The 24044-nt window shown below is 39.3% G+C and overlaps 1 protein-coding gene and 1 long non-coding RNA gene across 5 annotated transcripts in view; one reads left to right on the top strand and one right to left on the bottom strand.

The window, feature by feature from the left end:
• Positions 1 to 11833, bottom strand: part of LOC102233094 (SLIT-ROBO Rho GTPase-activating protein 1) — a 28355-nt gene extending 16522 nt beyond the window's left edge. For all 4 annotated transcript variants that reach the window (XM_023350513.1, XM_023350515.1, XM_023350514.1 and 1 more), the window contains exons 1-6: positions 11422 to 11833; positions 3463 to 3658; positions 2965 to 3019; positions 2771 to 2878; positions 375 to 437; positions 6 to 203 (exon numbers count right to left, since the gene is read on the bottom strand). In XM_023350513.1, coding sequence (XP_023206281.1) covers positions 6 to 203; positions 375 to 437; positions 2771 to 2878; positions 2965 to 3019; positions 3463 to 3658; positions 11422 to 11488 — 687 coding nt within the window. In that variant the 5' untranslated portion in view covers positions 11489 to 11833. The remainder of the gene's footprint in view (positions 1 to 5; positions 204 to 374; positions 438 to 2770; positions 2879 to 2964; positions 3020 to 3462; positions 3659 to 11421) is intronic.
• An 811-nt stretch (positions 11834 to 12644) lies between these two features.
• Positions 12645 to 23120, top strand: LOC111611857. Its single transcript, XR_002754276.1, has 3 exons — positions 12645 to 12797; positions 22727 to 22801; positions 22894 to 23120. It is a non-coding gene; the product is annotated as an uncharacterized LOC111611857 (long non-coding RNA).
• Positions 23121 to 24044: the final 924 nt, after the last annotated feature.

Genomic DNA, 24044 nt, shown 5'->3' with positions numbered 1-24044 from the left:
TTTGCCTTCTCTCTCATCTTCTCCATCTTGCGGGCGGCGTTGCGCCTCTGGTGGCGCTCCTCTATCCGCAGGCCGAACACAGGCTCCACCCCGCCGCCCGACCCGGACACGCCCTTCACGCGGCCCTCCTGCCGCTCCGCCTCCCGCAGCTTGGTCTCCGCGCTGATCATCTCCGCGTTGTACATGTGATACGTCTTCATCACCTTGGTAACGGCAGCAGAAAGACAATTTGCACCTTGTGGTTCAGTTTCAGTCTTATGGACACCATACTAAACGTTTTAATCAAGTTTGTTTACATAATAAAAATCCTGTAACAGATTTTAAATCGACTGAGTGAAGGTTAAAGCTGTTTATTCTAACGTGCTCCTATTTACCGTGTAAAGCTCGTTCAGAAGCTTCATGAGGTCGTCCTGCAGCTGCTGGAGGATTTCTTTACTCTGACACACAAAAGAAAAATATCAACATAATCTCCAAAACAAAACGTTTCTCGTCGTTTTCAGCCAAATTTACCAGCTTTGTTACCACACAGCCATCTAAAATATTCCTGTTATTCAGGATGTTTGCTAATCAATATCTCATTGCAAACAAGGATAAAATTGTTATTTTTGTATCTGTGTTTATGACAGCGTACTAGTTCCTTTGTAGATAGAAAAAAATGTTTCTAGAAAAAGTAAGAACATTTCTAAGTTTGCAACACAGAAAACCTTCCAAACGAAAAAAAAAATTTAACTTTTTAAATTCAGAAATTTCCTCTTTTTTATTTTCAGGTAATCTCAACATTTCTGAGATATTTGGCAGAAATATTCTACTCCAATTTTTTTCTATGATGCTAATACATCAAACATTTTATGAAAACATGTTTTGTGTTTTTCTGTCAGGAATCTAATATTTTAGGAGAAGATTAGATGTAAAATACTCAAGAGGATTATGGCAACTGGAAAAAAAATTATTTTTGACATTTTAACTCAGAATTGTGACTTTAATTTCCATATAATGAGTTTAATGTCTGAAGAGTGAAGTCAGAAATCTGAGAACAAATTTTTCTTTTTTTGTTTGCTAGTTTTTCCAGTGGCCCTAATCGTCTCCCGTAGTAAATTACTGGACTATAAACCAAGTTTCAGGCTTTCATTCTGAGTTTTTAGCCTCTTTTTGTGGCCGTATTCTGCTGTGTTAATATCATTAGTCATGAAAGCGGCTTGCAGAACATTTTCCCGCCTCTGCCTGAGTGAATCTGCTGCTCCTCTCTGAGCGCAGGCCTCTACATGTGTCCCTTTTGTCATTACTGCAGTAACAGAGTTGATTTTAATGAGAAGTAACGTCTGCAGCTCTCTGCCGGGCCTGCTGCGGACTTTAACTAATTAAACACACGCGGACGCTAACTTTAGCTCTCCGTGTTCATTATTAATCTGGCTTCCCGCTCGTCTTTTATTCATGCCAGCTAAAGTGCAGCGACTGCCAGCGGCTCTGAGCCGAGGACCTCCATCACATCCGGCGCCGCTCGGCGGACAGACGCCCAGCAGAGCCGGCCGCCCCGGTGGCCATGGCGACGCAGACGAGCCGCGCCCGCCGGGAACGGGATTCATCCATCCTGGGATTCAAGACGGTTTAGCGTAATGCAATATTGATGCTGCCACATAACTGCTGGGCTGTTTAATGCATGAGTTCAGTTTCAATTATGAATGCGTTTGTTTGTGTGCGGTCAAATCCATTTGTTCATCTGGTGCTGCTGCTCTCAGATTATTTAAGGAAGTAAAGATATTTATAGTAATGAAGTGCAGCAATCACTCTAGCAGGATGTCATGCTTCAGATGCTTTGCTTCTAGATACAACAAACCTAAAAATCGAGAAAAAATAAAATGCTGGGTCATATGGAGCCATAGAAAAGAAAATAATAACATTTGAATATATGTATAGAAATATCTATGATTTTCTGCAAAGAGTGAGCGCTTTTACTTTCCTCAAAGATCCTGTGGAAATCTGTCTATGGAAGCCCATTTGTGCCAATCTGATGAAGAAATGAAAGTTGTATCTCATAATTATGATTTAGTTATTATATTATATTTCATTAATGTTATTATTATGATAGTAATAATACAGGTTTGCCTCTGAGTTTTTTCATCAGAGTGGCAGGATTGAACTTCCATATAAACCCCATAAAACTGAAGAGGATGGGTTTCTGCTCACCAACCATAAACGTTTGCTCCTTTGAAAGCAACCCAAACAACTGGCAATGTCTACGCAACAAGTTAAACTGTATCGTCAAGGCGACCATTGGTGTTTGTGAGCATAAAGTTCCTCTGGTTAGAAATTATGGGGCTTTTATTATTTATTTGTCCTCTGCTAGTCCAAAACATCAGATGTAATCATGTTAAATAAATTGAAAAGCTAAAAATGTTTTTGCTTAATCTCAGGAATTTTCTGTAAAAAGGGAAATTTCTGAGCTCCAAAAGTCAAACGGTTTACTAGAAAAAAAAACAATTAGATTAAATTTTTTTTTAAAACAAATTTGGAAATTTCATGTTTCAAAAGTCCAAAGTTTTTACTTTTGGAAATTTTCTGAGTTTGAAAAGTCAACATTTTTGACATCTCGACCTCAGAAATGTCCTTTTTTTGGTGGAAATTTACTCCTTATTTTCTCTCTACAATGGCCCTAATACGATGTCGTACAGTCACACTTCTCTGACAGGTGCGGATTAGTTTTTTAAAGGAAATTACTTTTTCAAATAGTTTTTTTAATATTTGAATTCATAATTTTTTCTACAGCACTCACCCTTTTCAGGAGCCGAGCCGAATCCTCGCTGATGTGCGTCAGACGGCTGATGACGTTGTTCAGGTAGAGATCACTGAGGGTGGCGTGGTCTTTGCTCTCCCTCCTCACCTTAAAATAAAAACATAAATCATGGTTAAAATGATTCATCATTTCTCCGTGTCTCTTAGATTCCTTTGGAAAACACGTTAGCTCACCTGGTTTAGCAACAAGTACCAGCAGTTAACCGGAGAAAGCAGATTCTGATCCTTCCTGAAATTAGAATATTAATATTTTAGAAATTTGGCCTTAAAATAAATATTCAGAGATAAAACATTTCTGGTTTTCTTTTACATCTGGCCTGTTTTCAGCTCGTAATATGGAAGCACAAAAGGTTATAGCATTAGTATACTACCAGTACCAGCTGGCCACAGGAAAATTGCTAGATTGTTTTCTCGACTCATTTATTGGTACATAAATAATACTTAATTTTATGACAGCGTATTAGGACCTTTATAGGTAAAAAGTTATTTTTCACCAAAAAACAAAAAATTTCTAGAAAAAACAATGAAAGCTTCTTTCTGCAGTGGCCCTGATACGCCATTGTTTAATTCTAATCCGTACGTCATTTACTTTTCTTTTCCAAAATGATTTCTTACTAATTTCAGATGTGACCTTTCAACCTTCAGATTATCGCAGCACAGATTTGAGCGTACTTGTATTGCTGATGATCTTTTGTGCTGCGTGTTTTGGCCATGAAGCGCTCTGCGAGCTTCTCCAGGTTCCTGGAATACTCCGTTTCGATCTCGGCCTTCTTCCTGAAGAAGTCCTGCAGGTCCTGAAGCAGCTGCACCCGCATCTCCGTCTGCTGCTCCAGGCAGCGCTGCTGCTCCGCCAACTGGGCCCGCACATCTGCAGCACAACCCAAAACACGACCCAGAGCGGTAAGTGACAGAAAAACAGACAGATTCACATTCTTACCGCTGCTGTAATTTATGGGCTGATGTAAAAGTGTAATCAGTTCCCATCAGGATGAGATTTCTGTCAGTAAACTGTGAGTAACCAAATCATCAGGGGCAAAACAATGAGCATAATCTGGAGATAAACACAGCAGAGCTGCAGGAAATCATGTTGTCTGCTGGAGATATTCAACATAAAACCTTAAAAATCTGAAAAAATACAGATTAATCCCCAGATTTCTATTCTTTACACATGGACACAGTTGGGTTGAAATTATAACCCAGAGACAGTCTTTATTGCTGCCAATTTAAATAACACAGTGGCAGTAATGCAAGTTAATTTACTTATTTTGATTTATTCGTTCACTTTTTAAAACTGCAGATTGTAATTAGTATTCATGTTCCCTCTAGTCTAATATTCCTATGGAAAACTCTCGTACAGCGTTAAACAAATTACATTTCAAGTCCAAAATCCCCACATGCAAAATAATTTGAATTGTTTAATAACACAAGTATAAAGGAAATAAATTTTTCTATCTGTAGCCAATTTTATTTTATAGAGAAAATGTAAAAACCAAGAATATGAAGGCAGCAGCAGTTTAAAAAAAAGCTAAAGTTCATCTTCCATTTCTGAGTTTTTGTTATTAATCTGATGTGGTGAAAAAATAGAAACAAAATTAGAAATGGACTAAATGCCCAATGTTTAGATATTTGGTAAATTTTGAATTGATCCAAAATGTTAATTTACTGTTTTATGTTCCTTTGTCAGTTTATTACAAGGTCAAAATTTGAGTATTCACAGATTCACTTCTTTGCATATTTTTTAACCGAAAATGACTCAAATTATTTGCAAAAAAATCTGATTTTTTTCATGGAGCATTTCTAAAAGATGCAGCTGGGATTCGCAGAGCATCGGAAGACAGTCACTGAAAAAAAGTATTTTTTTAAACGCCAAACTTTTTTCACATTTTGGCGTTTTCTCAAAAGTTTGACATTTTTTTCTCAGTATTATAACATTTTTCTCAGATTTTTATTTCTGCGATTTCTGACAATTTTCTTTTTTTTTTCAACTTTCAGATTTTTTCCTCAGATTAAATTTTTTCTCAGAATATTTAAGTCGGAATTAATTTTATTTGCGGTGGCTCTAATCCTCTCCCGTATGTCACTGATGTTTCTGGACATTTTAATAACGTGAAAAATATCCCTGAAAACAACCAGACATTTCTGTGGAGCACAAAGGACGTCTGGAGAGCAGGTTCAATTTCTTTACTCATCTCAACTGATGAAATAATTCAGCAGCTTTCATTCTAGAAGCTGATTTTTCTGCAGTCAGTTAATAATTGAAATTTTATTTTAAACTGATAAGCTTCTTGTTAAGATGCATAATTGGCTTCCTCTTCCTTCCTACACTCATCCTCACAGATGAAGGCTGTCCATTTTTCTCCCAGGAGTCACCTTGGACTTAATCGTGTGACCGAAATGAAAAGGCAGCAGAGGAAAACACACACACACACACACACTTGTAGTCAGCGTGGTAAAGCCTGGCTGCATGCTTCGCTGCTTCGCCGTGTTTCAGCGCTCCATCTTTCTGCAGCAAAGCGGAGAGAGCGAGCACCAAACTCTCTCTCTCTCTCACACACACACACACACACACTCAGCAGTCCCCAGAGAGCCTATCCACTCCACTACCTGTTGTCTTGGTAACCACACACAGTGTGTGAACCATGTGATGAGGAAGGTGAGGAGCCTGCGAATGCACCATCGACTTGCACACGGCTTCCAGATCTCTGTGGAAAACTGCCGAGTCTATGAAAACTCTTTTGTTGGAAGCGACTCTGAGTGTTTTATTGATTCTGGCATCATTTCGCCTTTCTTTGCTTAGTAAATTAAAATGGCTGCCATCTCGTGACGCTCTCGTACGGCAGCCTTGTGGACATCGGAGGCTGAAACAGTTTGGTATCATGAATGGATTTCTTCCTGAAACTAGAAACTGCAGAAGGAAATGTGAAGGTTTTATTTCTTAGGGCAGTTTTATTTGTCCAAAGGTTTAAAGCAGCCGATCAGTCTGGTCAAAATGTTTCTTTCTAAGGCATTTGGTGGATTATTAATTATAAATATCTAGAGAAAGAAAACAAAGGAGCCAAACACAACTTGGCCTGTTAGCTTGGAAGCTAACTAACCCATGGTTAGTTTGACTTTTATTCATGAGAAGCTGATTAAGCAGTTCTGATTTTCTTATCTGTAATTATTTGTAGCTTTTTCAACTCTTAGGATGTTTTTCCACCTGTCCAGTCGACTCGGTTTGGTTTTGGACCAAAGCTGTAAGATCTGTTCCACCTCCAGCTGCTGTGGTTCTCTTCCTCTCTGCTCTGAGTCAAACCAACCTGTTCCCCTCCTGGCCTGTGGGGGCGCTGCACGAGGAATCACTGAAGGAAACGACACAAAAACCTTTAAAGACACTGAGCACAACTTCCTTTTACACCAAACGGAAACAAAATTGAGGCGTCAGATTTAGCGGATTTCTCTTTTGACCACAAGTCATCTCTCCTGCTAGCGCTAGGCTATCGCATTTGTTTGGATTGTATTTACCCAGAATGCCCTGAACTGTAGTCCAGTTCCTGCTTTTGCCATGGTCTCTGGTCCACTTGGCGTTCTCATGTGGATTCAAACTAAACCAGAGATCACTTCAACCGAACTCAGACCAGAGTTAGCTTAGCATTCAAACCTCACCAACCGAACCGACTTTTAGGTTTTTACTGGTTTTAATGTTTGAATAAATATTCTAAGTTAAGCTTATAAAGCTCAGAGATCTGAAGAGAGGATCTTCCCTTCACACAAACTGTTCAGAATAATGCTATATGCAATAATGCTATATGCAATAATGCTATATGCAATAATGCTATATGCAATAATGCTATATGCTACGTCGCTAGTTGTTCATTGTTGATTGAAGCTGTTAATCTAATGTTGATTGAAATCCTCTGTTGCAGCAACAGAGAAATAAATTTAAAGCCAAACTTTCAGCTTCATTATGAACATCTAAAAATCTGTCAAAATTATCTTAAGGTTTTATTTTATTTTGAAAATAAACTCAAAATGGTGGTTTGTTGTAATTTGTTTGTTTTCTATGACCATTGACGTTAATCATGAAAAAGTGAACTTTTGAGATTTAGCTGGAAATCAGTTGACTAAAACTCATCAACTTATTGTGAAGCAATAAGGTAAAAAAATTGGTTTGCTTTCATTTTAAACTTAAAATATAAATTTGTTATCAACAAAGTTAACTCACATTAGTTTGTAAATTCACATTTATAATTTTGAAGGATATTTCAAGTCTCCCTGCAAACAACCATGAGCTTCTTCATCAAACTGTAATACAACAAAATGTCTTTGAACAGAGGCCCTTTCAGATATGCTGCAACACTGACTGCTACAGGAGATTCAAACCATCAGAAATGCTAATGAAAACTTTTGCTACTGCCTGACAAACCCGATTTTCCAAGTCAAAATTACAACTTATCAACTGGGAACAAAGAAAATAACATAAAGACATTCTGAAAAGAGAATTTTAGTCTTTCTTAAATGTGAAAAACTGGTAAAGATTCATATTAAAATTCTCTAAAATGATATCGTAGTTCTCTATAATGCAACAAATTCACTTGTAGCCGTCAGAGACAGAAACAAGCTGTGATGTACTTCAGCTTTAGCTCCATTTTCCCTGAATTCCCAGTTTGCTCTTCATCTGGGATTTCAATCTCAACATCAAAGACTGCGAATGCAAACATACAAAACGATGTGAGGATTTCACTCCACTTTACATAATTTCCCATCAGAGACAAACATGTTTGTCAAATTAAATACCCCGAATGCAGCTGTTTCCAAACTATTTATTAAACTGTAGAAACAATGCAGAAAACGCCACAGGAGAAAAAACGAGGCTCTGATTGTCATAAAAGCTACAAAGAATTGCAGATAAAGTCAGAATGAACTGAGCTCAATCGGCTCCTCGTGAATGAAATTAAAACAAAAGCATGCTCTCTTCCTGTGAATAAGACAAAAATTCGGTTTAGTGTTTCAGAGCAGGAGGAGATTACATCAATGAAACTCATCGGTTTGGATCACAGCTTGTTGGAGGAGAAAAGAGGAAATCCGCTGTTCTCTTCCTGTTTGATCTCTGAAATCGCTCCTCCTGGAAACCTCCTCGTTACACCGTAAACGGCTTCTTTGATCAGAGGAGCTGCCGTCAGGACGCCGCAGCATGGCGAAACATCGAAGAAGAAAAACCAGGCAGAGATGCTGTCTGATTAGAGATCAGGATTATATTCATGCAAAAGTTTCCTTGGTTTTCTCCTGTTTTAATCACCTTTTTATTTGGTGTTTTATTCTGTTTAAAGTTGCTTTCTCACCTGATAGTCTGGTAGATTTGGTTTTATTTGGGACCAAAGTTGCAACATTTGTTAAATTTTTAGCTGCTGCAGTTCTCTTTTACAAACCAACTTTGAGCAACCTGTTCCCCTCCTGGCCTGTGGGGGCGCTGCACCAAGAACCACTGAAGGAAACAACACAAAAACCTCTGAAGACACTGAGAGCAACTTATTTTCATGAAATGTAACTAAAAAAGGGCGTCAGATTACTATTCTCTCTTGTCTTTGGCTAAAAAACCATGAGTCATTTCTCCCACTAGCGCTAGTGCTAGCTTAGCACATTTGTTTTGGTTGTATTTACCCAAGGTTCCTTGCGCTGTAGTCCACTTCCTGCTTTCAGAGCGGTCTCACCCCGCCTTGCGTTCTCATGTGCTTCAGAGTTCAGACCTAGATTGGTGGAGCTGCTCTTAACTTTGTTACGTTCTGACAGTTATGATGTGTAACCATGGCAACAGTGTATTGATTTCTACAACCGGGAGCTCGAAAGCTCAAATCATAGCTGAACTATGACCCCAAAGGAGGAAGTTGAAACCTTCCATCCATCCTGATGATCAAGGATCTTATCCCCCACTCCAACATCCTTCTAACCAGACCCAGACTTTCAGAGGTTCAGCAAAAGCCCAAGAAGTGGATAAGCAGAGCTCTGCCACTAGTCAGAGGCCTCTTGGGATTGGCTGGAAGCCTGACTGCTGCTGGAGGACCTTGCTGCCCACAGCATCACCATCCTCAGCGACTCTTGCATGAGATGAGTTATGACATTTCATTTCTCTTGGAATAAATCAAGTATTTTTCAATTGAATAAAATCAAATATTTTTTAAAAAGTATAAAAATTACAGGTAAAATTTGAGCTCCTACAATAAAATTTAGCCATATTTTCAACTATATTCAGTTTGGATAATATTCAGTCTCCCTGATTGTGTTTATGATGACAAAATGTAGTTAATAACTGTAGTTATGAAACAGTTCCTTAAAAAAACATGAGTTGTACAGAAATTGTTCAAAAATGATACAAATGTCATGAATCTTCCAGCAGTTTTACAGGAAACTGGACAACAACAAGGAATACTTTGGTGTCAGAAGACGACAAAAAACTTCATTTGTCTCCTCGTTTCTCAAGACCAATTCTTCTCTAAAATGGGATTTGATTTGATCAAATAATATCCTGATAAAGAGGAGGGGGTCATTGTTTTGCGTCTCTCTTCCTGTAAGCCTCTTTAATTGGCTGCTGATGAAGTTTCTCTAATTAGTCTCTAAAACCAACAGTTAATGTTGTCCATCAAAATCCTGTGAATCTAAGGAGGAATTTTCTGATCGAGTCGCCACTTTGGTTAGAAATGAGATGCAAAACGTTTTTGTAACAATATGGAAGAGAGAGATTGAATGACTGGAGATTTCTGCAGCTGTATGAAGCTAATTAATGCAGCTTTGCCCCTCCCCCACTTGTTGCTGCTGGGCTTTTTGGGGGGTTTTCTGTTTTGGTTTCGGGTCATCGTCCTGCTGCATAACCTGGATAACTGGTTTCAGCTTAAAGTCACAAACATCAGATGTTCTCCTGCAAGTCCTGCTCAGAGACCGCTCTAAAAGCAGGAAGTGGACCACAATGCATGGCATTCTGGGTAAATACAACCTAAACAAACATGCTACGCTAGCAGAAGAAATGGATTGTAGTCAAGAGAAATACTTAAACTGCTAGGATCTAATGCTACTTCACTTCGGTTTCCATCTGGTGAAGAAAGAAGTTGCTCTCAGTGTCTTCAGACGCTTTTGTGTCGTTTCCTTCAGTGGTTCCTGGTGCAGCGCCCCCACAGGTTAGGAGGGGAACAGGTTGCTCAAAGGCTGTTAGTTCGGTAGATTCGGTTTGATTTGGAACCAAAACTTCACCATCTGTTCCTTCTCCAGCTGGTTCTCTTTCTCAAACCACCAAACGCTTGAACAACCTGTTCCCCTCCTGGCCTGTGGGGGCGCTGCACCAAGAACCACTGAAGGAAACGACACAAAGCTGAAGAAAGCACTGAGTGCAACGTCTGCACCAAATAGAAACAGAAATGGAGGCGGCAGATTTGAACGGTTGGAGGATTTCAAAAGACCACAAGACATTTCTCCTGCTAGCGCTAGGCTAGTGCATTTGTTTGATTTGATTTGATTTACCCAGAATGCCCTGGGCTGTAGTCCACTTCCTGCTTTTCTCCGTCTGCTTGCTGTTCACATGTGCATTCCAACTGAACCCAAACGGAGGTTTGCAGACAGACAGCAGGTCATTTTTCTGGTCCTCTTCAGTTTGACTATGGAGTCGGTTTTTATCTAGCAAATTTTACACTTTAGAAACTCAAACATTTTCAAGTTTTTTTTTCTAGAAATAGATCAACTTTAACCTATGGAATCCTTTTTTTTTTTTAATCTATGCCAAGCAAACGGTAAACGGACTGAACTTGTTCTTTCAGTCGTTTTACACCTCAAAGCCACATCCACCCATTGGCTCAACATTTCTCCACCCAGACGCAGAAACTAAAGCTTCTGCAGCTTCCCTTTTACTCTCCACTTAGATCTTCTTCTTCTTCGTCTTCATTTGCATTTTCTCATTAGCGCGATCTTCCTCTCCATCATTCAGACCGAGGCGTGTCGCGGCCGCCGCCGGGAGCTCAGTGGCTCTGCAAGCGCCAGTATGTATTGTCAGCACTGTGCGAAGTCAGCCCTCTACCTTTCCACCTCACCTCGCCTCCCCTCCGAGGGAGCGGCGGCCGCCCTGTGTATACATTACACACCACCTTCTGCACCGACCAATCAGGAGCCGCAGCAGCGAGGCAGACTTGGAAAGCACATAGTTACAGCAGCGGATCCATACATTTGGACCGAGGCGGCTTCCCCCCGGTCCGCTGTGGCCCCTCGATCTGGTTCCAGTTAAACCAATCACTCAATCAGAGGAGAGGAAGATGGAGGATGATGATGGGTGGAGGTGATTTAAGCTGCCAGGTTTTGATGTAAAGGTCATCGCGTGACTTCACCTGAGCATGCTGCAGGTAGATTCCCGGAGAAAACCACACACACACACACACACACACACACACACACACACACACACACACACACACACACACACACACACACACACACACACACACATGCAGCAGACATACACACCTCTTCATCCTCCTCCTCCTCCTCCTCCTCCTTCCCTGAGGCGCCATGCAGCACTCAGGATGAACCCAGAATCCTGACGTCCCACCGCGAGGTGTCAGAATCCCACCCTGCCCGGTGCATGAAGCTGCAACAAAGATGAAAACATGACCTCACCTTTCACTTGGCTCTCATATTCTGCCAGGATTTCTTTGTCCTTCTTGCTTTTGTTTGAGTTTGACATCTCGTCCTGGTGGAGGTGACCGATCAACCGGACTGCCCAAATATATACATAAAAAAATACAATCCAAATTATTTCCCTCCGTGTGCTCCGCCCGAGGCTCCCTCAGCCGCACACATGCTCCTCACATCCATCCAGTGCCGCAGCCGCACAGCCAGTAGTGGCCCCGCACCTCCACGCTGAGGAGGAAGAGGAGGAGGAAGAGGAGGAACAGACACGTGCACACACGGGCGCGCGCGCACGCAGTGTACTCTGTTTGATGCTGTCTTCACCCCGCCGTCACCTTTTTTACCCACGCAGATATAAAACCAGAGGAAACGAAATGAATGAAAAACGCCGGTGGGGAGATGGGTGTGTCGGCGGCGTGGGCGGGGTTAGAGGCGCGACTGACAGCCGAGGAGGCCAATTAGTCACAGAGCACTCAGAGGGTCTTTTTTCCTTCTCACTTAATTATTTTTAAAAATTTAATTCGCTTTTATTTTTTATTTTTATTTAATCATTGCAACAAAAAAAATTACTTTATATTAAGATCTTTTATTGATCATTTATTGTCCGTTAAGCCGGATTTTTTTTTCTTCCGTTTTGCACATGAGACTGAGATCAGTAGCACATGTCAATGTGAATTACAAACAGTTCAGCCGAAGCTCAGAAAAGTCTTTATCGCCACCTGCTGGTCAAAGTGTAACTGCAACAGTTCAAATCCTGAAATCAGCTCCTGGACTCGATATGAACAAACACTTGACAACAATGAGATGTTCTAGAAAGACTTTATCAATGTTTTTGTTTTGTTTTTTTAGCAATGATTCAAATCTTAATCTGAAAACTCCAACAGTTAATGCAACCATAAACTTTATATAACTCTGGGAAAGTTTGATGCAACACTCAAAATTTGAGCTCATTTGCAGATTTGATGGTGAGCATCAGTTTTCAAGTCTTGCAACGGATTCTTAGGTCTGGCCTTTGACTAGGCCATTACAACCCAAGCATCTAAGCCGTCCAGTTACATCTCTGGCTGAATGTTTAGAGCAGTTATCCTGCTGGAAGGTGAACCTCAACAAAACTGCATTTAAAATACACTTTTCCTCAGAAATCTCGTCTCCTACAGATAAAGAAATCAAAACATCCGAAGATCTGAACTTGTTTTTCTTTACAGCTTCATATTATTGCTGGAATTGATGAGCCATGAGTTTCTTGGCTCATCAAGGACTTGAAGCTGAAATGTTTGGCTGCATAGAGGAAGACCTTCAGGACGTCAGAGTTTCCTCTGGGATGAAGAATCGCCGGAGCAGAGCTTGCTCAACGCTGGCAGCAGGTGGGTTGGAAGCTTCTGAAGCTGATTTTCTGTTCAGTTTAGAAAAATTTGGAACATTTTAATTCCTATTCCATTGAAATAATGTTTGGCTCTAATTGAGAACCTGACTTGGCAGAACAAGAGTGTGAGTCCTCAAAATGTGTTTAAAAGTCTCTAGTTATTGGTGGAAGCTGATGAATCAAGACAGTTTGAATTCATATCACCTACATTGTGCTGATGTCCTTCAGGATGCGACAATATTTACAGAAAACCATATAAACTCAAGAGCTAACGTAAAAGGGAACAGTTCTGAACATGGGTGGCAGACACATGCATTAATAGGGTTGTTAAGGTCACTAACGGGCCATTAAGGTCACTAACGGGCCAAAACTCGTTACCTTAGGTCACAACCAAGGTTGTTAAGGTCACTAACGGGGTCATTAAGGTCACTAATTATAATGTTAAAGTCACTAACAGCCCTTTAAGTAACTAACATGGCTGTTAAGGTCACTAACGGGAACATTAAGGTCACTAATTATAATGTTAAAGTCACTAACAGCCCTTTAAGTAACTAACATGGCTGTTAAGGTCACTAACGGGAACATTAAGGTCATGTTGCTCACTGGTTCTACCCCGCTCAGTGTTTGGGTCACACATTCCTGACAAACCAAACACATCCCCTTTGATACCATGTTAGTTGTTTTGGTCTGAAGTTCTGGAGAATCGTTTGGGGAGATGGATGCTGTTTCCAGAGTTAGAGATGAAATCTGAGGTCACGTGAGGTCAGGAGGCCGGAGCAGCGACTCGTCCTGATCGCCCCACTACTGACTTCAGTTTTAGTGTGATCATTCTGACAGTTGATGTTTAGAAATATAAACTGTCAGACTGACCAAAGTCTGTATATCGGACTTTGATCCGAGTTTTATTGAACATCTGCAGCTTCTTCAGTTTGCTTCACGATGAGCTGACTGTGTGTTTGCTGAATCGCCACCAGAGGGCAGCAGACTTCTCCGCATCCCTGGACAATGAAAGCAGGGTGAGGCTTAAAGCCTCTGCAGTGAAACCGGCTGCAGAAGCTCAGCCTGGGCGGGTAGATTAACCCACCATGACTGAGCTGCAGTTACACACTGAATCTGCACAGCTTTTTACTCCGTTTCCCTCTGGGACTGTAGAATTTTACACAAAACAAATGACGAGAAGAAGGTTAAAGCAACACCCAGAAAACTAATTCACTCTATAAAACATTTTAGTGTTTCTGGCCTGTTGGTATCATTTATGAACCGCTAAGTTCTGTTTTTATTTTTTATTAAACTGATCCTTATTTTACTCCATATGTTCTGTTGTACAATGGAGTCGTGCTAAAAACGGAGAAAACTACATTAAAACATCGTAATATTATGACTTTATTCTCATATTACTACAACTGTTTTAGGGCCATATGAAGAAAAAAATTACCAGTCATATTATAAAAGTTGTATGACAATAAAGTTAAAATATAGTTGAAGTAATGCTTTTTTCCTCAGTTCTGAGAAAAGTCAGAATTTTCACAAAAAAGAAAAATTCTGAGAAAAATCAAAGTTCTGGGAAAAAAGTCTGATTTCCGCCACAATCCTCCTCCATGGAGTTTCATCCCTTAAACACAATGTTTTCTACCTTTTTATTTTTTTTTACTTTTCAGTAAACTCACAATTACATATTAGCATGAAAAAGTGAAAAGGTTTGTTGGTTTTGGGTGAATTTCCAAGATCATGGAACAAAAAACAGCCGGGACTGACTGGAGTAATTTTACTGGAAACACAAAAACTGCTGAGTCTGGACGGCCGCAGAAAAAGCTGCAGCGGGCCACATTTTGCCCCCGAGCCTTGGGTTTGGCACACATTCTCTAAGATGTGTTTTCTTATCATTTTTATTTTTATTTTCTTATCGTTTTTATTTTTCAAGTCTTTAAGTTGTGTTTTGCTTTTCTTTCATCATCTGTTTTGAACAAAACGTATAAAAAGCTAAATGACCCAAACGTTCTCTGGGGACTCTTTCTCCGGACCGGACCTGACCGGACCGGACCGGACCGGACCGGACTGGCCCTCTGTCTCCTCTTCAGTGACATTTCGAGCCGCTCCTGTAATAAACAGCCTAATTTGGGGAGCAGATATGATCAGTAGCCTCACTAAGGTCATAGCATATGGAATGCAGTTAGTGCCCTGCAGCTGCACACAGCCTGTGTTTCCACGAGGAACCAGAGACCCGATGGTTCTGTTTCCTGTTGTTCAGTCTCATCTGTCCTGGTCAGAAGAACAGAACTCGGCGCCGGTGAATCTGTCGGCTCACCGGCGCCGTAAAACCTCACAAATCCTCAAGGACACAAAGACCTTGAGCTTCAAAACTGCTTCCAACGGTTTTAATGAGATCCAGGTAACCGTAGCAACAAGAGGTTTCATTGGCTGTCTGGAACTTTGTGGCTGCGCACAGCCTGTCAGCTGGCTGAAAAACACAACTCAGTAATCAAACACGTTTTTGTATTGTTTTCTGAATAAACACAAAATTGCTTTATCAATAATTTCAGTGTGTTTTCATTTTATAAACTCACTGTATAGTTCCAGTTAGTTATAGTCTTTATTTATTTCAGTTAGCAGAAATGTTTTCTCATTTAGTTTTTGTTATTTTATTAGTTTTAGGTAATAACTCTGGTTATTCTGTCACACTTTTAGTTGCACTTTGAAGAAAATCAGATCAAAGTTTTAATCACTCTGTCCTTTTAAACAACTTTTTTATGACATTTTATTTATTTTGTTCATCCAGTCGTTGATGGAAATGAACTCGACGATCCACCATTTTCTAGCTAAAGCTAGCGATTAGCATATTCGGCCATTTTTTATCTCCATTTAGACGCATCGCTAAGTACATTGTTTCACATTGGAAGGGAATGTTAGCTCAGCCTGACAGCCTCAGAAAACTTAGATTTTTATGTTATTTTAAATTGTTTTGCTGTTTAAGTGCTGGTAATGAGGATTACATGTTTAACATTCGAGTGTTTTTTACAGAAAGTCTTTTTTATTCGCCGTTATGCAGACGACTGATTTATTTCTGCTCATCCTCCGTCTGACCTCAGTTTCCTAGAAAACATCAAAGCTTCGCTAGCCATGAATTTTCTGAGCTTTAATAAAAAGAAAACAGATGATTTCATTCAGTGTCAACAGTAATTCAAACATTTCTGGATCCATATGTCCACAAATCCTTGGGATTTTCATTAATGCCTGGATGCTAAACTAATCTGAAACATAATCTGGAGATAATAATCCATTCCAACTCGACTTTATAATTATAATTGTATTAATTCTGGCATGTAGTTTTAGTTTTTGTTGTTTTTCTCTCTTTCAGTAGCTGAGTTTCTGTTGTCAGTTTTTTCCCGCCTGTTTTGTTGTTGTTGTGTTTCTTTAGTTATTTAATTGCTTCCTGTTTATATACCATAACAATTTTTCTGTTGATTTTTGTTCCAGCTGCATCTGTGAGCAGTTTTCACTGTTTTTTCCGGATGCAGTCATTTTTCCTTCTCTTCATCATTTCTTTCATTCTTCACAAAGACAGTCTACATTTCCACCATTGTTGTGTAATTTGTTTGTGTCGCGTTTTGCAGCTTTGTTCTTCCAACAACTTGTGTGCATTTTCAGTTGAAACGTGAACAGAAACAGAAATCCAGCGCTTTGGTGGCAGAAACTCGGCAGCAGAGTATTTGATTAGGACATCCAAACCCCATGCTGCGCTCTGTGGCAGAAATCCATTAATCCACATTCATGTTTCTGTCTGAAATGGATGAAAAATGCGTCTGAAAAGCATTTCAGACGGAGCAGAAAAACTTATTACTGTCAGATTTATCTCCAGCCTTAAAGCAGCGGCGGCGGTTTGTGCAGCTTTAAGGCTCTGTGATGATAAACGATCCTAATTGAACAGTTAGACATTAAACCTCCAGCAACGAGGCTCCTGACTGATAAGATAATATCCCACCCACCCTCACAGAAACACTTTTCCCGCCTTGAACTTGTGTGCTGCCATAGTTTGGATGTGTTTTGTGTGCTGCAGGATGCTGCGTCGCTCGCCGCCGGGCGATTCATCTGCTGTTTGTTTGAGCTGAACTCCGATAATCTGGTTCAGGGAACGTGATGGATAACAGGATAATTAACAGATTATCTGCTCAGGTCTTGGCCAAGTCCTCCAAGAAGCCAAACTTATTTGTGTGTGAATTATTGTCAGATGTAATTTTAGGCTTTTAATTGAATTGTGAAAGTGAAATGCCTATAGAGTGATTTATTTTTGAATGTTTGCTTCTTTTAATTTAAAGGCAGCGGATGGCCTGATAGTACATTCTCAGCTTGTTCATCAGACTTCCTGGATCCATTTGGATTATGGGAAATGAAGGAATTTGTTATGAAACTATCAGGATGTTTTCCCTCCTGATAATCCAGTAGATTCAGTTTGATTGAGATCAAAACTTCAACACCTCCAGCTGCTGTGGTTCTGACCCAAACCAACCTGTTCCCCTCCTGGCCTGTGGGGGCGCTGCACCAAGAACCATTGAAGGAAACGACACAAAAACCTCTGAAGACGCTGAGAGCAACTTCCTTCTTCACCAGATGTGTCAGATTTTAGCGTTGGAGGATTTCTCTTTAGTCTTTGGCTAAAAACCAGGAGCCATTTCTCCTGCTAGCGCTAGGCTAGCAACGTTTATTTTGGTTGTATTTACCCAGAATGCCCTGTTCTGTAGTCCACTTCCTGCTTTTGGAGCGGTCTGCAGTTCGCTTGGCGTTCACATATTCGAACCGAGACCGAGGTTGGTAGGCGGACCAGAGTTAGCTTAGCATTCACACCTCAAGAAACGATCCGGACTTTTTAGACAAATGGACCGGAACATGATTAACATGAAGGCACCCTAAAACTCATGTTCCCAAAATATGATGTCAACAACAATAATTTGGATAATCAACAGATTAAAATCCTCCACCCAGTAGTTTCTATCCAAACCCAGCAGTGAACTCTAGATGTGTAACCGCTGCTGCTGTGTAGGAACCTGGTCTCCTTGGGGTTAATTTCAGGGTCTGCCCACGCCGGTGCCCAGTCAGTACGTTTCTCCCTGAGGTTGCTCCTGATTCGCCCGCTTCCTGAGAGAGCGATTGTAATAAAGCAAGGATCAAACACGGATCATGTCGGATCGTATAATCTGGGCGCAAAGTGAAGAAGGGTTTTAAGAACCGTGCTGGTTCTGCCCTGAAATCCCTGCAGTTCTCCAAAAACAGACATTAAACTCTTGAATCGCCATCGCAGGCTTTGGAAAGAGGCCAAGCAGCAGCAGCAGGTTTTTTCTCTGCTGCTGCTGTAAATTAGCTGCGACTCCAAGAACAAACACAAAGAACTGAAACTGTAATCAAAGCCGTCTGAGTCCCAAAGCTTCATCAGGAAACGGTTCAAATGTTTTAATACAAAACTAAATTTACAAGTTATTTTATCTTTAGTAAGGCAACAAATCAAACATCTAAACTGGAGATTTTTGTTTTTGTAAGAGAAATATTGATTTTCTTTCACCTTCAACAGGAAAACTGAGCAGGTGACGTAACGTTTACCGAAGAGCGAAGCAGATTCAGTTTTCAAAGAATGTTTGAACGACCTTTGCTTCACGTTTTTTAAAACTTTCTGCAGCTTTCTTAGATCTTGCATTGTTTTATTTGACAAATTAAAGCCAGACAGCTGTTTCGCTACAGAAGCATGTCACTAATTTGCATGGAATGTGTTTATGCAGCCGTGTTTCGCTGCCATGTTCCAGCTGCATCCAAGACGTGACCAGAAAGAAAGGAATTATTGCTTCTTTCAGTTATTAGGTTTAAATGAGCTCCTCCTCATGTTCCTTCTGTAGAGGCCAGCAGAAGGAACCACTGATAGTGGAGAAGCTTTAGCAATGCTGTTTACTGCAGGTTTTACTTTGAATTTATTCTTCGTGCAGTCTCTGTTTCGTCTCTACCAAAGGCTGGAAAAGAAAGTTTTATTTAGCCAAGAACAGAAAAATAACTGAAAAATGTCCCAATGAAAGGATCTAATCAGTCAAAGCCTTTTCCAGCAGCCATTGTACAGCACATTCAATGCTAAAACCAGCTGACCAATCAGGTTTAGCTAACCGGTAAACCTTTATGGATGAAACTCCACTAAAAACCCGCCTGTTTATTATTGTATTTGAAACGTAATCAATTACAAATTTATTGATGGAGCCTGACTTAATGTCGTGTTTTGATTATTGATTCTATGTTGCTTTGTGTTTCTGTTTGATATGATGTAAAGCACTTTGAAATGCCTTGCTGCTGAAATGGGCTATACTAATAAAATTTGATTGATTGATTGATTGATTGATTGATTGATTGATTGATTGATTGATTGATAGGTAACAGCTCCACTTGAATGTGACATCTTAGCGGGACGTTTTCCAGACATGAACTTGTTGCCAAAAGTACAAGTTAATGTCTGTTTTTAGTTCTAGCTAATGGAATTAGCTTCTGCTACTAGTGATAGTTGTAGCTAAGGGCCGTTAGCTAATGGCGTTAACTCTAGCTAAAGGCATAAGTTCTAGCTAATGCTGTTAGCTCTAGCTAATTGTGTTAGCTCTAGCTAATGTTGTTAGCTTTAACTAATGTTGTTAGCTCTAGCTAATGTTGTTAGCTGTAGCTATTGTTGTTAGCTCTAGCTAATGGTGTTAGCCCTAGCTAATGTTGTTAGCTCTATCTAATGTTGTTAGCTGTAGCTATTGTTAGCTCTAGCTAATGTTGTTTCCTTGGTTTTTACCATCGTCTGATTGAACCATGTGTTTGTTCCAGAGACTGTAGGGTTTGCTGTAGCTCTCCAGTGTTGATCTTTGTCTGTTTTGCGACTGGTTCTGCTATTCTCCCTTCAGCCACACCTGGTATTTGTCTAATTGCTGCACTAGTTTGAGATTTGGTGATGAGCTTCAGCTGTTTCCCGTTTCCTTTGATCATCTCTGTCATATTTGTGTCTGTTTTTGCCGTGTGGCGTATAAATCTCTCCGTCTTTCCTGGTTTAAAGTTCAAACGTTTGGATTATCTGCTGTTTCAGCACCACAGGGGAAGAAAACCAAAAGGCTTAGTCAAAGTTTCAGTTCAGTGCCTGGAGGTTGATCACATGTGTTAGAGTTTCTCTGTTCTGTAACATAATGAAGGACATTTTTGTTATTTTTCCTTTAACTGTGATGTTGAATCGGAACTCTAATTATTAACCATATTGTTAATTAATTATAGATGATTTTACAAGTTTAATAAAACTAGTCTCATACTAGAGGAGTAAATAAAATAGTTTATCACATAATTCAGAAAGTGAAACTAGATTTAAAATAGAGAGAAATATTTCCAGAGGTGAATAAAATACCCAAAACTTTTACTCAACAGAATCCGTCCAAGAAATGATGCAAGTCGGATTAAAGAAGTATTTGGTAAAAAAATGCTGAGGAACTGATTAAAACAGAATTTAAAATTTGCATCATTAAACAGAACAAAATATTAAATTATGTGGAAGTGATTTTTTTTTGTTTTTTGCCAAAACAAATTGGAATTTTTTTTTTTTTTGTCAATATTTTACCCTTGGCAAAAAAGTGATTTTTCTTTTGATTTGAAATAATAAATCATTTTTCCTTTGGTGTTTTTGTTAAAATGTTTTTCTTTTTCCAAAAATCACTTCATAATAAGACAAATAAAATAAAATATGACATAGGTTATGATTGTAGAAAGGTGACAATATTTTATATGTATTCATGTGTTTAATAATGCCATATAGTTTCAGTATTACTGTCTGAAATAAGAGAGAAAAACATATATATTCATATAAAACGTGTATCAATGTTATCAAATTATTACATGTTGCCTCATAATCCCTGATAAACTCCATGCAGCCTGTAATCTGACACTTCTAACCATAAATTCACTTATCAGCTCTCCACAAAAAGCAACAGAAAAGTTTCCTGTTACTGCAGCAGCCGTCTGTTGTTCTGGTTCTTCAGACCCGATTCTCACGATAAAACTTTCTCCTCCTCGTTCTGCATCTTGGTCATAATTGGATTCTGATCCGGTTTGGTCTGTTTGTGTGTTGATGTGATGTCAATGAGGAGGAGCGCTCCAGTGTTGCTTCAAACCGACGGCAGACAGGAGAACAAATTGATTAACAACAGAATCGATCGGCAGCAAATTCATGCAAAAGGAGCCACAACCCATAACTGAGACCAGAGAAAGTTTTTAAACATATTTCATTTTTATGGATCGGATGAAATTCTGAGACGATGAATTTTAGGATTTTATGATCTCTAAGCCAAAACTATAAGAAATAAAAACCTTTTTGTGGGACAAAAAAGGATTTTGAGTTTTTGAAATGGGAGAAAATGTTGAACTTTTTCCTGGAGACGTTTTTGTATATTTCTGGTCGCTTCCTGCTTGGATAAAAGCCAGAAAGGAGAATCTGTTCTGTTTCTCTCCATTCAAATCTATTTACACGTCTCATTTGTGCTTGATTACTGTAATTTATTTTGCATTATTTATTTGAAACATTTTGTCTTATGTGACAAATCCAAACAGTTTTGCATCCAGGTTTCAAACATCAGGGCAAACTGTTTATTATTATATCTGCAGCTGTTTTATCAAATAAAATCCCAAATTCAAAGCTGTCTGGAACATATTAATCATGGATGTTTTATGTTATATTCAGATCAAACTAATTATCCATTTATTTGTTTAGTAGGAGAAAAAATAAATGTTTGGCTTTTCCTTTAAAGAGATGATAAATTATTTCCAGTTGGAGGAAGAAACTGAAAATCTGATGCTGGAATCAGATTCGAAACGATCTTGATTCAGACGGAACGGGTTTTTAATCACCTCAGAACAGAACCGAACAGAACCGAACAGAACAGAACAGAACAACAATGCCTGAATAACTCGTGTTCAGGGTTTTTGGCTCGGTACTTTAAACATGTCAGAGATATTTTTCTCTCCAGGCGAACGCTTTGTTCTGTTTCCTCTGCTGAACGGGCCGGAGAACCCAGAGGGAACCGAGTCATCAGGTTCCCTAACGCTGCGAGCAGAAGGTCAGCGATGGTTTTAGACATGTTGCGGCTTTTCAGCGTCTGAAACAGGAAGTGAGCAGAAAAACAGCCAAGTTCTGGAAAAAAGTAATGAGGTTCTGGTCAAATTATCAACCATTTAATATTTCAAAATTACATAATCACATGGATCAAAATATAAAGTGGAAATTTTGGTATTTTAACAATAAAAATGACAGTAAATCGTATAAATAATAAAATCAGGTCAAATGAAAATGTTTCCAAATCAGTTTCTTTCAATAAAAAACTTCAGAAACTTTAACTAATCTGCATGAAATATACCTACATTATCATTACATTACATATCACCTAACATTGTTCATTCAGTGGGCAGAAAATCCAGAAACTTTATTTATTATTTTATTTATTCTCCTAAACCAGTTAGTAAAACTGCTGATCTTACACTTTAAAAGTTCATCTTCATTTATTTTCTGATAATAACTATAGTTCCAGGTAGTTATAGTTTTTCCCCTTTAATTACTGTTTTTATTTACTTCAGTTAACAAAAATGTTTTGTCAGTTTTTGTTATTTCACTAAATAACAAAAAGCTCCATAAAGAGAGAAATCCTCCAACTGTTAAAACCTGGCGCTGCTCCATTTTGTTTATATTTCATGAATAATAAAGTTTTGTGTCATTTCTTTCAGTGGTTCTTGGTGCAGCGCCCCCACAGGCCAGGAGGGGAACAGGTTGCTCAGACGGTTTGGTTGGTTTCTGAAAAAAACCACAGCAGCTGAAAATTTACCAACTTTTCTCCTGGACTTAATTTATGATTCATCTGTAAAATATGTTTGTTGTTTTCTACCAACTTGCTTCCACAGAACCCCCATCAGAACCGCAGGTCCAGACTGCCAGTCCGGTTTATGGAGAGGAAACTCAACCGGATCCAGACCAAAGTAAGGAGCTTTGATTTCCTCATAAGCCGAAACGCTAATGTTCCAAAACGTTTCCTTTTGGGAAAACCGCCCCATTTTCTCTCTTTCCTCAGATTTAAATCAGATTAAATACTTTATGACGGACCGTTGATCGATTGAACCAAGAAGGAGGAACAACCTGCACAAATGTAGAACAACAAAATATTCCTTTTGCTGCCATTTTCCCTTTAAATCCAGTTGAAGCCGAACGTTTTATCATTGAGCTGTTTGGTTAAATTAGTGTCTGAATGTTTCTGTTAACGTGATTTAAACAACTTCAGAAAGTTGTAAATATGTCTTCATAAGGAAAGGGTGTACTTTCTTTTTCAAATCGCTGTGTGTTGAGTTTTCACCCACAATTATTGAATTTTGCTGGACAATAAATTGTCCCAGAAATGATTGTGATAAACAATATTGTTGTTTTGAGACCATTTTAAGGTAAAATAATGGCAATAATGCAAGAACACATTCTCAAACTTTAATAAGCGTTTTACATATCTGAGATAAATAAAACAACGAATAAAATGAATTAAAAAGTCTCTTTACACAAAATTATCCTTCAAAATATGGTTTAGTTTAGTTTCAAGACTTTTATCATCCAGATTTTGGTAGAAGATGCAAATGGAAATCATTGAGTTTGTTTTAATTTATCATTTGATTTATTGATTTAACTGGCCTGGTTGTCCAGTTTGCCTGCTTTAAAAGCAGGAAGTGATGATGTCTGATCAGAACCGAAGCCGTGTCGGTTCCCAGTGACCGCCAGCGTTTCTCATCAGCCGGATCGCTGGATCCGTCCTTTGGGATCCACATCAGCCTCCTCCAGCCCGCTTCGCTCCCAAACGGGAGAAAAACAGGAATGTTGTAAAAATCTGATCACAGAACGCAGCGTGACAGCGTGACTGGGAGAACATGTGGAGAACAGGAAGTGTCCAAGTGACCTCTGACCTCCATCAGCCCTCCTAATGTCCCAGATGTAAACATCGTCCTGTTCTGAGGCCAGCGGCTTCAGAACAGCAAATTCATGAGAAGAAGAAGAAGAAGATTTTTTTTTGTGATTTTTAACAAAACATTTATTATACAATAATTTAACAATACATTAAATAATCAGGTCAAGGATACTAAAAAAACCACAATAAATAGTTACAATAACAGCTTGTTATATTTTAGTTTCTCCCTGATTAGAAATGGTGGACAACACATAGTTAAAACCCCACAGAACTGAAAA

Source organism: Xiphophorus maculatus, chromosome 17, assembly GCF_002775205.1.
Source record: "Xiphophorus maculatus strain JP 163 A chromosome 17, X_maculatus-5.0-male, whole genome shotgun sequence".
Taxonomy (NCBI): domain Eukaryota; kingdom Metazoa; phylum Chordata; class Actinopteri; order Cyprinodontiformes; family Poeciliidae; genus Xiphophorus; species Xiphophorus maculatus.
The sequence above is the reverse complement of the archived record's forward strand: the minus strand, read 5'-3'. Positions and strand labels throughout refer to the sequence as shown.